The sequence below is a fragment of the Carcharhinus amblyrhynchos genome, chromosome 15, assembly GCF_965287045.1.
Source record: "Carcharhinus amblyrhynchos chromosome 15, sCarAmb.v2.hapA, whole genome shotgun sequence".
In the NCBI taxonomy this organism is placed as follows: Eukaryota; Metazoa; Chordata; class Chondrichthyes; order Carcharhiniformes; family Carcharhinidae; genus Carcharhinus; species Carcharhinus amblyrhynchos.
Genome location: NC_137338.1, coordinates 78,443,236 through 78,458,496, shown reverse-complemented (window position 1 = coordinate 78,458,496; position 15,261 = coordinate 78,443,236). Strand labels below are relative to the sequence as shown.

Here is a 15,261-nt window from a genome sequence, read left to right as displayed (position 1 = left end):
GTGCTGAGGGAGCGCCGCACTGTGGGAGGGTCAGTGCTGAGGGAGCGCCGCACTGTGGGAGGGTCAGTGCTGAGGGAGCGCCGCACTGTGGGAGGGTCAGTGCTGAGGGAGGGGCTGCACTGTGGGAGGGTCAGTGCTGAGGGAGCGCCGCACTGTGGGAGGGTCAGTGCTGAGGGAGCGCCGCACTGTGGGAGGGTCAGTGCTGAGGGAGCGCCGCACTGTGGGAGGGTCAGTGCTGAGGGAGCGCCGCACTGTGGGAGGGTCAGTGCTGAGGGAGCGCCACGCTGTGGGAGGGTCAGTGCTGAGGGAGTGCCGCACTGTGGGAGGGTCGCCGCTGAGGGAGCGCCGCACTGTGGGAGGGTCAGTGCTGAGGGAGCGCTGCACTGTGGGAGGGTCAGTGCTGAGGGAGCGCCGCACTGTGGGAGGGTCAGTGCTGAGGAGCGCCGCACTGCGGGAGGGTCAGTGCTGAGGGAGCGCCACACTGTGGGAGGGTTGGCGCTGAGGGAGCGCCGCACTGTGGGAGGGTCAGTGCTGAGGGAGCGCCGCACTGTGGGAGGGTTGGCGCTGAGGGAGCGCCGCACTGTGGGAGGGTCAGTGCTGAGGGAGCGCCGCACTGTGGGAGGGTCAGTGCTGAGGGAGCGCCGCACTGCGGGAGGGTCAGTGCTGAGGGAGTGCTGCACTGTGGGAGGGTCAGTGCTGAGGGAGTGCCGCACTGTGGGAGGGTCAGTGCCGAGGGAGTGCGCACTGTGGGGGGGTCAGTGCTGAGGGAGCACCACCAATGGTGGAGCGAAGGGAATTGGGAGATGCTCGAGAGGCTGGAATTGGAGGAGCATAGATACCTTGGAGGGTTGTAGGAGGTTACAGAGGTAGGGAGGATGTGTAAGGGCTGGAAGAGTTTACATAGATAGGGAGGGTTATAGAGGCTGAAGGAGGTTACAGAAATAGGGAGGATTTTTGCGGATGGAGGGGGTGACAGAGATAGGGAGGGTTGTAGAGGCTGGAGGAGGTTACAGAGATAGGGAGGGTTGTAGGGGCTGGAGGAGGTTACAGAGACAGGGAGGGTTGTAGAGGCTGGAGGAGGTTACAGAGATAGGGAGGGGTGTAGGGGCTGGAGGAGGTACAGAGATAGGGAGGGGTGTTAGGGACTGGAGGAGGTTAGGTGCGTGAGGAGGCTGTTGGAGTTTGATGCCGGGTCCTACCCTCAGTTTTAATCTTCAGGGCAGTCCTGACCAGGGCGAAGAGGGTGGCATTGAAGGACACGGTGCCATCGCTGTTTAATGGCATGTTCATCGCTACCAGTCTCTGGAGAGACAGAAACAGACACGGCAACAGTGAGTGAAGCAATACCAATCAATCCATCCTGAAGGGAACATCCTCTCACACAGGATGGCTCCTGCTCCCCCTCTCCCATCTCCAGGGAACCTATTCGACTATCACAATACCCCTGAGAAACCCAATTCCGGTTCAGCTTTTAGGCAACCCTTGACCTGCCAAACAGTGGGACCAGGCTGAATGGCCTCCTCCTGTTCCTGTGTAACAGGCTTGAGAGGGGCTGAATGGCCTCCTCCAGTTCCTGTGTAACAGGCTCGAGGGGCTGAATGGCCTCCTCCTGTTCCTGTGTAACAGGCTCGAGAGGGGCTGAATGGCCTCCTCCTGTTCCTGTGTAACAGGCTCGAGAGGGGCTGAATGGCCTCCTCCTGTTCCTGTGTAACAGGCTCGAGAGGGGCTGAATGGCCTCCTCCTGTTCCTGTGTAACAGGCTCGAGAGGGGCTGAATGGCCTCCTCCTGTTCCTGTGTAACAGGCTCGAGAGGGGCTGAATGGCCTCCTCCTGTTCCTGTGTAACAGGTTTTCTCTCTTCCCATCTCTCTCATGCTCCCTTTATCTCTTCCCCTCCCTCCCTTTCTCTCCACCTTCCTTCGAACTCCATCACCCTCTCCCTTCCTCCTCCTCCATCCCTCTTCCTGCACCCTCATTCCCTCCCTTACACCTCCCCCCCCACTCCTCCCCGCTCACCTTGCAGGCCACCCTGTGGGGACAGAGTTTGCCGAACCCCAGTGGAGGTTGGATCCGGCGGAGCAGCGTCACCACATCCAGATGTTTAATCCTCCCCCTGCAGTGAGAGAGGTCAGAGAGGTCAGACCGAGCTGGGGGTCGCGGCGGAGAGACAGCTGGGGTGAGGGGGGAGGAGTGGGGGGAGAGAGGGTGTGCGGAGGGGGAGAGAGGGGTGTGCGGAGGGGGAGAGAGGGGTGTGCGGAGGGGGGAGAGAGGGGATGCGGGGGGGAGAGGGGGGTGTGCGGAGGGGGAGAGAGGGGTGTGCGGGAGGGGAGAGAGGGGGATGCGGGGGGAGAGGGGGGTGTGCGGAGGGGGAGAGAGGGGTGTGCGGAGGGGGAGAGAGGGGGATGCGGGGGGGAGAGGGGGGTGTGCGGGAGGGGGGAGAGAGGGGTGAGCGGGAGGAGAGAGGGTGTGCGGAGGGGGAGAGGGGATGTGCGGAGGGGGAGAGAGGGGGGATGCGGGGGGGGAGAGAGGGGGTGCGGAGGGGGGAGAGAAGGGTGGTGCGGGGGGGAAGAGAAGGATGGGCGGGGGGGGGGGGGGAGGGGGTGTGCGGGGAGGAGGGCTAGGTGTTGCGGGGGAGAGGGGGTGTGGGGGAGAGAGAGGGGTATGCAAAGGAGAGAGGGGGGTGCAGGGGTGGAGAGAGGGGGGTTGCGGGGATGGAGAGAGGGGGTGCGGGAGAATTGCATCCAGTTCTGGAGCCTCCCCTGCATCTTTGGAAGGATGTGGAGGCCTCAGGGAGGGAAGTGTGTGGATGGGCAGAGGGAGATTTACCCAGTACATTCCCCAGGGGTGACAGAACCTCCATTAGGAGAGAGAGAGAGGCTGGGAGGAGCTGGGATTGTTCTCCTTTGGAGCAGAGAAGATTAAGGGGGAGGATTTAATCGAGGGCGTCACTATCATGAGGGGGCTTCGATTGAGTGAATGAGGAGAAGTGTTTCCCCACCGTCAGGAGGGTTGGGAACTGAGGTGTGGGGGGGCGGTTACGGGGAGGGGAGAGAGAAAACAACATTGTCACATTATTGTCACATGGATTAATTAATTGTAAAGTATTGCTTCTTGTGCACTATACAAAGCTTACTGTTCATAGAGAAGGAAAGGAGAGAGTGCAGAATGTAGTGTTACAGTCAAAGCTAGGGTGTAGAGAAAGATCAACTTAGTGCGAGGTAGGTCCATTCAAAAGTCTGACGGCAGCAGGGAAGAAGCTGTTCTTGAGTCAGTTGGTCCGTGACCTCAGACTTTTGCATCTTTTTCCTGAAGGAAGAAGGTGGAAGAGAGAATGTCCGGGGTGCGTGGGGTCCTTAATTATGCTGGCTGCTTTTCCAAGGCAGTGGGAAGTGTAGACAGAGTCAATGGGTGGGAGGCCGGTTTGTGTGACAGACTGGGCTACGTTCACGACCTTTTATAGTTTCTTGCAGTCAAGGAAATATAGAAAATCAGAACAGGAGGAGGCCATTCAGCCCTCAAGCCTGCTCTGCCATTCATTATGATCATGGCTATCATCAAATTCCATATCCCGATCCCCTCGTCCTCCCATATCCCCTTGATCCCTTTAGCCCCAAGGGCCACATCTAATTTCTTCTCGAAATCACACATTTTGGCCTTGACTACTTTCTGTGGTGGTGAATTCCACACATTCACCATTCTCTGGGTGAAGAAATTTCTCCTCACCTCAGTCCTAAAAGGTTTACCCCTTATCCTCAAGTTCTAGTTCTGGACTCTGCCGCTATTGGGGATATCATTTCTGAACCTATCCTGTCTAACCCTGTTAGAATTTTATAAATTTCTATGAGATCCCCTCTCGCTCTTCTCAACTCCAGTGAATATAATCCTAACCGGCTTAGTCTCTCCTCATACGACAGACCTGCCACCCCAGGAATCAGCCTGGTAAACCTTCACTGCACTCTCTCTAGAGCAAGGACGTCCTTCCTCAGGTAAGGACACTAAAACTGTACACAATACTCCAGGTATGGCCCAGTAACTCTCAATCTAATCTCCATTCAGACAACTCTGCTCTGAGAACAATTCCAACCCCTGCCCCCCTTACCCCTGCGCCTCCATTCAGCCTATCTAATCTTTCCTTGTGGCTGCAGTTTTCCAATTTCTAGGTAGCAACATCCTTGTAAATTTCTTCTGTACCCTCTCTAACTGCATTCTTTCTGCAATGAGGTGACTGGAACTGCACACTTGCCTCAAATCAATGTTTTATATATATATGACCTCCCTGCTCTTGCACAAACTAGCAGCAGGGATGGGCGAACCAGCCCCTCGAGCCTGCTGCCCCATTCTGTAAGAACATGGCTGATCTCATTGTAATCTCAACCCCAGGTTCCCATCAACCTCCCCCAGATAACCTTAAGTCTAGATCCAGCTAGTTACAGGCTGGTGAGCCTTACATCAGAGGTAGGGAAATTATTGGAGAGGACTCTTTGAGAAAGGATTTATTCTCACTTGGAAATAAGTGGACGTATTAGTGAGAGGCAACATAGTTTTGTGAAGGAGAAATCGTGTCTCACTAACTTGATCGAGTTTTTCAAGGAAGTGACAAAGATGGTTGATGAGGGTAGGGCAGTGGATGTTACATAGAACATAGAACATAGAACACTACAGCACAAACAGGCCCTTCGGCCCACGAGTTGCGCCGATCACATCAACACCTACCAACCTACAGACCTATCTATAACCCTCAATCTCATTAAACCCCATATACTCATCCAGAAGTCTTTTAAAAGACCCCAGCGAGTTCGCCTCCACCACCACTGACGGCAGCCGATTCCATTCACTCACCACCCTCTGAGTGAAAAACTTACCCCTAACATCACTTCTGAACTTCCCTCCTTGCACCTTAAATCTGTGTCCTCTCGTAGCAACCATTTCAACCCGGGGAAATAGCCTCTGAGAGTCCACCCTATCTATTCCTCTCAACATTTTGTAAACTTCTATCAGGTCGCCTCTCAACCTTCGTCTCTCCAGGGAAAAGAGTCCCAGCTCCCTCAACCTAACTTCATAAGGCATGCCTCCCAGTCCAGGCAACATCCTTGTAAATCTCCTCTGTACCCTCTCAATAGCTTCTACATCTTTCCTATAGTGAGGCTATATGTTGTCTACATGGACTTCAGTAAGGCCTTTGACAAGGTCCCTCATGGCAGACTGGTGCAGAAAGTGAAGTTAGATGGGATCAGAGGTGAGCTGGCAAGGTGGATACAAATCTGGCTCAGTCAAAGAAGACAGAGGATAGCAGTGGAAGGGTGTGTTCTGAATGGAGGGCTGTGACAAGTGGTGTTCCTCAGGGATCAGTGCTGGGACCTTTGCTGTTTGTAATATATATAAATGATTTGGAGGAAAATGTAACTGGATTGATTACTAAGTTTGTGAACGACACAAAAGTTGGTGGATTTGCGGATAGCGATGAAGACCATCAGAGGATACAGCAGGATATAGATCAGTTGGAGACTTGGAGGAGAGATGGCAGATGGAGTTTAATCCGGACAAATGTGTGCATTTTGGAAGGTCTAATACAGACTGGGAAATATACAGTAAATGGCAGAACCCTTAAGATCCCTCGATAGGCAGAGGGATCTGGGCGTACGGGTACACAGATCACTGAAAGTGGCAACGCAGGTGGAGAAGGTAGTCAAGAAGGCATACGGCACGCTTGCCTTCATCGGCCAGCATATTGAGTTTAAAAATTGACAAGTCATGTTGCAGCTTTATAGAACCTTAATTAGGCTGCATTTGGAATATCGTGTTCAATTCTGGTCGCCACACTACCAGAAGGATGTTGAAGCTTTAGGGAGGGTACAGAAAAGATTTACCAGGATGTTGCCTGGTATGGAGGGCATTAGCCCTGAGGAGAGGTTGGGGAAACTTGGTTTGTTCTCACTGGAGCGACGGAGGTTGAGGGGAGACCTGATAGAAGTCTACAAGATTATGAGATGCATGGACAGAGTGGATAGTCAGAAGCTTTTTCCCAGGGTGGAAGAGTCAGTTACTAAGGGGCAACAGGGTTCGAGGGGCAAGGTTTAAAGGAGATGAACGAGGCAGGTATTTTTTACACAAAGAGTAGTAGGTTTCTGGAAGTGGATGCGGTAGCGACTTTTAAGGGGTGTCTTGACAAATTCATGAATAGGATGGGAATAGAGGGATATGGTCCCCGGAAGGGAAGGGGGCAGCATGGTCGATGCAGGCTTGGAGGGCTGAGAGGCCTGTTCCTGTGCTGTAATTTTCTTTGCTCTTTCGATTCTTCCACAAGGGGAAACATCCTCTCCACAGCCACCCTATCAAGGTGTGACTGCACTGGAGAGGGTGCGGAGGAGACTCACCAGGATGCTGCCTGGGCTGGAGCGGGGGGCGGGGTGGAATCTGGAACTCGCCTGAAAAGGTGGTGGAGGCAGAGACCCTCACAGGAAGTATTTAGATCAGCAGTTGGAAACCCCACAGCGTACGAAGCTACAGGCCAAATGCTGGGAAAAGGGATTAGAGTGGACAGGTGCTGGATGACCAGATGGGCCAAAGGGGCCACTTTCTGTGCTATAAAACTTTACAGCTGCCCCCACCCCGCTCAGGGTCTCACTGGAAACTCCAGCGGGTACAAGCTTGGCATGTCCAACCTTCCCTGGTCAGACAACCCACCCCCAACACAGCGACTGCTCAGGTAAAACCATCAAGGCCTCAATGAATAGCCACCAGACTGATCAGCCCTGTTACCTTCGGGGATCTGAGGACATTGACTGCAAGGTCTCTCACCTCCTCCACACTGCTCCTTCCCCCTCTGATTTAGTGTACGTTCCTTTGCTCGGCACTGACCCCTCACCCCAGCCCTCTCCATGGCCTCCAGTCGTGGACCATGGCTGAACCTCACTGGCCAGTCAGGGCCCTGGGAGGTGGGGTCGGGCATAGTGTGTGATCCTCACGATGCCCTCTCGGTCCACTGTCCCCTCCCCCCACATTCCCCCCCCGCATCTCGCCTCCTCCCCCACCGCCCCCTCCACCCCTCGCGGGATCTTACTTTGCCTCCGGGTCGTATTCCGACCAGATCCTCTTGAACTCGTCCAGGTGATGCGGCCCCAAGATTGACCAATCCCGCGTGAGGTAGTCGAAGTTGTCCATGATGACGGCCACAAACAGGTTGATGATCTGCAGATGGTGGATGGGAGGTGGGGGGGAGGGAGATAGAAGCAGTGAGGAGGGAGGAGAATGTGGGAACAGCTCATTATCAATCCTGCCAGACCCTGGAGACTGGCTCCCCAACTTCCCTCCTTCCACAGCCCCCCAAAACCTCACCGCACCCCCCCCCCCCCCCAAATCCCCCCACCCCCGCCAATTCCATTTCAAATATCATCGCCAGGGAGAGACAGCAAGTTCTGCTCACACCCACAATGATGTTCTTTCCATTCTCTACACCAGAGCAAAGAAAGCTTTCATTCCTGAAGAGTCCAGACCCTATTCCGGACACCAGGAGTCAGGTCAGAGGCCTAGTCCTGGAAACGCCCTCGGCAACGATACCCTCAGGTGCCACACGAGGGAGACCAGGGTTCACCACCGGAACCCCAATCAATCACCTTCCCCAACAGTGCGGCATTCCCTCAGCACTGACCCTCCCACAGTGCGGCGCTCCCTCAGCACTGACCCTCCCACAGTGCGGCGCTCCCTCAGCACTGACCCTCCCACAGTGCGGCGCTCCCTCAGCACAGACCATCCCCACAGTGCGGCGCTCCCCTCAGCACCGACCCTCCCACAGTGCGGCGCTCCCTCAGCACTGACCTCCCCACAGTGCGGCGCTCCCTCGGCACCGACCCTCCACAGTGCGGCGCTCCCTCAGCACTGACCATCCCACAGTGTGGCGCTCCCTCAGCACTGACCCTCCCACAGTGCGGCGTTCCTCAGCACTGACCCTCCCACAGTGCGGCGCTCCCTCAGCACTGACTCTCCCACAGTGCAGCGCTCCCTCAGCACTGACCATCCCACAGTGCGGCACTCCCTCAGCACTGACCCTCCCACCGTGCGGCGCTCCCTCAGCACTGACCCTCCCACAGTGCAGCGCTCCCTCAGCACTGACCCTCCCACAGTGCGGCGCTCCCTCAGCACTGACCATCCCACAGTGCGGCGCTCCCTCAGCACTGACCCTCCCACAGTGCGGCGCTCCCTCAGCACTGACTCTCCCACAGTGCGGCGCTCCCTCAGCACTGACCCTCCCACAGTGCGGCGCTCCCTCAGCACTGACTCTCCCACAGTGCGGCGCTCCCTCAGCACTGACCCTCCCACAGCACGGCGCTCCCTCAGCACTGACCCTCCCACAGTGCGGCGCTCCCTCAGCATTGACCCTCACACAGTGCAGCGCTCTGTCAGCACGGACCCTCCCGCAGTGCAGCACTCCCTCAGCACTGACCCTCCACAGTGCGGCGCTCCCTCAGCACTGACCCTCCCACAGTGCAGCGCTCCCTCAGCACTGACCCTCCCACAGTGCGGCTCAGCACTGACCCTCCCGCAGTGCGGCGCTCCCTCAGCACTGACCCTCCCATAGTGCGGCGCTCCCTCAGCACTGACCCTCCCGCAGTGCGGCGCTCCCTCAGCACTGACCCTCCCATAGTGCGGTGCTCCCTCAGCACTGACCCTCCCATAGTGTGGCGCGCTCTCAGCACTGACCCTCCCGCAGTGCGGCGCTCCCTCAGCACTGACTCTCCGACACCTTTACTGATGGGATAAGCAAGCAGAACATGATCCGGATGGTGATCCCAGTGAGTGCGCGACACTTACCAGGAACGCACACAACATGAAGAAACTGATGAAGTAGACAATAGCAAAGTTACTCCCACACGTGTACTCCTCTCCGGGCCCATAGTCGGACTCTGGATCACACTTTTTCCCTGGCAGGCTGGCCAACATAATCTCCTGCCAGGCCTCGCCAGTCGCACATCTGCCCAAGGCAAACACAAGAAGGGTTACTGCCCCTGTTAGCCAGGGGAATGGAAGCAAAACCCATGTAAACAGGTCACGCTGCATTCCCGGCCTCCCACCACTAACAGCGCTCTACAACATTCCCACTGAGCAATACACCACAGGTTAAAGTCTGAGGCAGTGGAGAGCGAGAGAGAGAGAGAGAGAGAGAAGGTGAGGCCATTCCAACAGCTGTACAGTGGTTAGCGCTGCTGCCTCACAGAGCCAGGGACTCAGGTTCGATTCCTGGCTTCGGTCACTGTCTGTGTAGATCCTGCACGTTCTCCCTGTGTCTGCACATCTCCCCGGTTCTGGTTTCCTTTCATAGTCCAAAGATGTGTAGATTAGGAGGATTGGACATGCTAAGTTTCCCCTTAGTGTCCAATGATGTGTAGGTTAAGTGGATTGGCCATGCTAAATTGCCCCTTAGTGTCAGGGCACTGCAGGGTAAATATGTGGGGTTACAGGGATAGGGCCAAGGTGGGATTGTTGTTGGTGCAGGCTCGATAAGCTGAAAGGCCTCCTGCTGCACTGGAGGGGTTCTATAATTTACAATGGGAAAGTTCTATGTAAATACGTCACACTGTAATACCAGCCTCCGACCACTGGTGTCACTATATGACACATTAAACATGCCCCACCACACACTTCCCCACCGGCGGTTCACCCATTACTCTGATTGGTCATATCCCAGGAACACCTAGGACAAATCTCTCCCTGCACCCTGTCCTAAAGAACCTATGTCATCCCTTTCTTCAGCTCCGCACTCCCTCACCCCACCCTCACACTGAGGCTCCATACCTGAAGAGGAGGAGAACAGCCTGGGGAAGGTTTGGAAGTTGTTGTTCATGTTGATCTCTGTGTGGTCCTGCATCGCAATTTTCCCAAATGTCTAGGAACAAGAGGAGAGTTCAGCCTCAGCATTATACCATGTTGCCCTCGCAACCACACCCATCACTGCTTCACTGGCTGCCGTGGTCAAAGAGTGCGGCGCTCCCTCAGCACTGACCCTCCCACAGTGCGGCACTCCCTCAGCACCGACTCTCCCACAGTGCGGCGCTCCCTCAGCACTGACCCTCCCACAGTGCGGCACTCCCTCAGCACCGACTCTCCCACAGTGCGGCACTCCCTCAGCACTGACCCTCCCACAGTGCGGCACTCCCTCAGCACCGACTCTCCCACAGTGCGGCGCTCCCTCAGCACTGACCCTCCCACAGTGCGGCACTCCCTCAGCACCGACTCTCCCACAGTGCGGCGCTCCCTCAGCACTGACCCTCCCACAGTGCGGCACTCCCTCAGCACCGACTCTCCCACAGTGCGGCGCTCCCTCAGCACTGACCCTCCCACAGTGCGGCGCTCCCTCAGCACTGACCCTCCCACAGTGCGGCGCTCCCTCAGCACTGACCCTCCCACAGTGCGGCGCTCCCTCAGCACTGACCCTCCCACAGTGCGGCGCTCCCTCAGCACTGACCCTCCGACAGTGCGGCGCTCCCTCAGCACTGACCCTCCCACAGTGCGGCGCTTCCTCAGCACTGACCCTCCGACAGTGCGGCGCTCCCTCAGCACTGACCCTCCCACAGTGCAGTGCTCCCTCAGCACTGACCCTCCCACAGTGCAGTGCTCCCTCAGCACTGACCCTCCCACAGTGCAGTGCTCCCTCAGCACTGACCCTCCCACAGTGCAGTGCTCCCTCAGCACTGACCCTCCCACAGTGCAGTGCTCCCTCAGCACTGACCCTCCCACAGTGCAGTGCTCCCTCAGCACTGACCCTCCCACTGTGCAGTGCTCCCTCAGCACTGACCCTCCCACAGTGCAGCATTCCCTCAGCACTGACCCTCCCACAGTGCGGCGCTCCCTCAGCACTGACCCTCCCACAGTGCAGTGCTCCCTCAGCACTGACCCTCCCACAGTGCAGCATTCCCTCAGCACTGACCCTCCCACAGTGCGGCGCTCCCTCAGCACTGACCCTCCGACAGTGCGGCGCTCCCTCAGCACTGACCCTCCCACAGTGCGGCGCTCCCTCAGCACTGACCCTCCGACAGTGAGGCGCTCCCTCAGCACTGACCCTCCCACAGTGCGGCGCTCCCTCAGCACTGACCCTCCGACAGTGCGGTGCTCCCTCAGCACTGACCCTCCGACAGTGAGGCGCTCCCTCAGCACTGACCCTCCCACAGTGCGGCGCTCCCTCAGCACTGACCCTCCGACAGTGCGGCGCTCCCTCAGCACTGACCCTCCGACAGTGTGGCGCTCCCTCAGCACTGACCCTCCGACAGTGCGGCGCTCCCTCAGCACTGACCCTCCGACAGTGCGGCGCTCCCTCAGCACTGACCCTCCGACAGTGCGGCGCTCCCTCAGCACTGACCCTCCCACAGTGCGGCACTCCCTCAGCACTGACCCTCCGACAGTGCGGCGCTCCCTCAGCACTGACCCTCCGACAGTGCGGCACTCCCTCAGCACTGACCCTCGCACAGTGCGGCGCTCCCTCAGCACTGACCCTCCGACAGTGCGGCGCTCCCTCAGCACTGACCCTCGCACAGCAAGTGACTGACCATCGAGGTGGGGGGGTTTGGTTGGTGTAGATTCTTGAACATGAGGCAGAGCTGACGAGACCCGGTGGCTGATTTGGTGACCGGTCGCTGGGTGAGGCCTGAGGCCGAGATCGTTTGATGACATGAAAGAGCAACAGGCACTCACCTGCATTCCAATGACAGAGTATATGAAGAAAATCATGGCGATGAGGAGAGCGACATATGGCAGGGCCTGTGGAACGAGAGAGGGTGAGGGGGGAGAGAGAGAGAGAGAGACAGGGAAGAGGGAGACAGAGATAGAGAGGGAGACAGAGAGTTTTCAAATTGTATAAACCATGCTCAAACAGTTCAAATTCCCCACAGAATATCTCCTGTCTCTATACCCTCTGAGACAGCTATCAGGGATTCGAGATTCGGGTACTGCAGATGGCCCCACAGAAAAGAACGGCCCAAAACCAGGACAGAGACATGCAGTTATCATATCAACTGTCCATGTGACAGTGTGATTCCCAGGACAGGGACAGCACGGGGTTAGATACAGAGTAAAGCTCCCTCTACACTGTCCCCCCCATCAAACACTCCCAGGACAGGTACAGCACGGGGTTAGATACAGAGTAAAGCTCCCTCTACACTGTCCCCATCAAACACTCCCAGGACAGGTACAGCACGGGGTTAGATACAGAGTAAAGCTCCCTCTACACTGTCCCCATCAAACACTCCCAGGACAGGTACAGCACGGGGTTAGATACAGAGTAAAGCTCCCTCTACACTGTCCCCCATCAAACACTCCCAGGACAGGTACAGCACGGGGTTAGATACAGAGTAAAGCTCCCTCTACACTGTCCCCCCATCAAACACTCCCAGGACAGGTACAGCACGGGGTTAGATACAGAGTAAAGCTCCCCCTACACTGTCCCCATCAAACACTCCCAGGACAGGTACAGCACGGGGTTAGATACAGAGTAAAGCTCCCTCTACACTGTCCCCCCATCAAACACTCCCAGGACAGGTACAGCACGGGGTTAGATACAGAGTAAAGCTCCCTCTACACTGTCCCCCCATCAAACACTCCCAGGACAGGTACAGCACGGGGTTAGATACAGAGTAAAGCTCCCCCTACACTGTCCCCATCAAACACTCCCAGGACAGGTACAACAGATGGAAAGGATTGAGTACGTGAATATTAAGGAGGAGGATGTGTTGGAACTTTTGAATTCTATCAAGGTAGATAAGTCGCCGGGACCAGATGGGATGTACCCCAGGATACTGTGGGAGGCGAGGGAAGAGATTGCAGAACCCCTGGCGATGATCTTTGCGTCGTCAATGGAGACGGGAGAGGTTCCAGAGGATTGGAGGATTGCGGATGTAGTTCCTATTTTTAAGAAAGGGAACAGAGATAGCCCGGGAAATTACCGACCGGTGAGTCTGACCTCAGTGGTTGGTAAGCTGATGGAGAGGCTTCTGAGGGACAAGATTTACGAACATTTGGAGAGGTTTGACATGATCAGGAATAGTCAGCATGGATTTGTCAAGGGCAGGTCGTGCCTTACAAGCCTAGTTGAGTTCTTCGATAATGTGACTGAACACATTGACGAAGGAAGTGCCGTGGACGTAGTGTACATGGACTTCAGCAAGGCGTTTGATAAGGTCCCCCATGCAAGACTTCTTGACAAGGTGAGAGGGCATGGGATCCAAGGGCCTTTGGCCTTGTGGATCCAGAACTGGCTTGCCTGCAGAAGGCAGAGAGTGGTTGTGGATGGGGCTTTTTCTGAATGGAGGTCAGTCACCAGCGGAGTGCCTCAAGGATCTGTTCTGGGACCCTTGTTGTTTGTCATTTTCATAAATGACCTGGATGAGGAAGTGGAGGGATGGGTAAGTAAGTTCGCTGATGACACGAAGGTCGGTGGTGTTGTGGATGATCTGGAAGGATGGCAAAAGTTGCAGCAGGACATAGATAGGATGCAGGACTGGGCGGAGAAGTGGCAGATGGACTTCAACGCGGATAAATGTGTTGTCGTCCATTTTGGCAGAACCAACGGGATGAACGAGTACACTATTAAGGGCAGAAGTCTGAGTAGTGTTGAGGAGCAGAAGGATCTTGGGGTCCGGGTCCACAGGACTCTTAAATCGGCCTCGCAGGTGGAGGAGGTGGTCAAGAAGGCGTATGGTGTACTGGCCTTCATTAATCGAGGGATTGAGTTTAGGAGTCGGGAGGTAATGCTGGAACTTTATAAGACCCTTGTCAGGCCTCATTTGGAGTATTGTGCGCAGTTCTGGTCGCCTCACTATAGGAAAGATGTAGAAGCTATTGAAAGGGTGCAGAGGAGATTTACAAGGATGTTGCCTGGACTGGGAGGCATGCCTTATGAAGTTAGGTTGAGGGAGCTGGGACTCTTTTCCCTGGAGAGACGAAGGTTGAGAGGCGACCTGATAGAAGTTTACAAAATGTTGAGAGGGATAGATAGGGTGGACTCTCAGAGGCTATTTCCCCGGTTTGAAATGGTCGCTACGAGAGGACACAGATTTAAGGTGCGGGGAGGGAGGTTCAGAAGTGATGTTAGGGGTAAGTTTTTCACTCAGAGGGTGGTGAGTGAATGGAATCGGCTGCCGTCAGTGGTGGTGGAGGCGAACTCGCTGGGGTCTTTTAAAAGACTTCTGGATGAGTATATGGGGTTTAATGAGATTGAGGGTTATAGATAGGTCTGTAGGTTGGTAGGTGATGTGGTCGGCGCAACTTGTGGGCCGAAGGGCCTGTTTGTGCTGTAGTGTTCTATGTTCTATGTTCTATGTTCTAACACGGGGTTAGATACAGAGTAAAGCTCCCTCTACACTGTCCCCCATCAAACACTCCCAGGACAGGTACAGCACAGGGTTAGATACAGAGTAAAGCTCCCTCTACACTGTCCCCCATCAAACACTCCCAGGACAGGTACAACACGGGGTTAGATACAGAGTAAAGCTCCCTCTACACTGTCCCCCATCAAACACTCCCAGGACAGGTACAGCACGGGGTTAGATACAGAGTAAAGCTCCTTCTACACTGACCCCATCAAACACTCCCAGGACAGGTACAGCATGGGGTTAGATACAGAGTAAAGCTCCCACTACACAGACCTGGAAGGATTTAATGAAAGTCCAGAGGAGAGTCCGGATTCCTTCCCCTTTGCTCAGCAGTTTCACGAGACGCATAACCCGGAATAATCGGAAAAATGTAATGGAAATCCGGGAACTGTCTTCTGAACTCTGGAATAGCAGGAATTAGAAAATGATGGATATCATTCAGATTACAGCCACAGATAAATGCTCTTCAGAAACGGGGGTGTTGATGGCATCGCGTCGATCCGGGCTCCAGCATCCAGACTCAGCAAATGTGCAAAAGCAGTGCTGAGGGAGCGCCGCACTGTGGGAGGGTCAGTGCTGAGGGAGCGCCGCACTGTGGGAGGGTCAGTGCTGAGGGAGCGCCGCACTGTGGGAGGGTCAGTGCTGAGGGAGCGCCGCACTGTGGGAGGGTCAGTGCTGAGGGAGCGCCGCACTGTGGGAGGGTCAGTGCTGAGGGAGCGCCGCACTGTGGGAGGGTCAGTGCTGAGGGAGCGCCGCACTGTGGGAGGGTCAGTGCTGAGGGAGCGCCGCACTGTGGGAGGGTCAGTGCTGAGGGAGCGCCGCACTGTGGGAAGGTCAGTGCTGAGGGAGCGCCTCACTGTGGGAGGGTCAGTGCTGAGGGAGCGCTGCACTGTGGGAGGGTCAGTG

General features: G+C 56.1%; 1 protein-coding gene across 1 annotated transcript in view; it reads right to left on the bottom strand.

Annotated features, from left to right (window-relative positions):
• LOC145353502 (voltage-dependent L-type calcium channel subunit alpha-1D-like) overlaps positions 1 to 15,261 on the bottom strand; it is a 97,506-nt gene that overhangs the window by 16,071 nt on the left and 66,174 nt on the right. Inside the window, 8 exon segments of the mRNA XM_080204311.1 lie at positions 1,200 to 1,302; positions 2,015 to 2,111; positions 7,059 to 7,186; positions 8,807 to 8,966; positions 9,788 to 9,809; positions 9,812 to 9,878; positions 11,681 to 11,746; positions 14,629 to 14,757. Of these exon segments, the coding sequence (XP_080060437.1) occupies positions 1,200 to 1,302; positions 2,015 to 2,111; positions 7,059 to 7,186; positions 8,807 to 8,966; positions 9,788 to 9,809; positions 9,812 to 9,878; positions 11,681 to 11,746; positions 14,629 to 14,757 (772 nt within the window).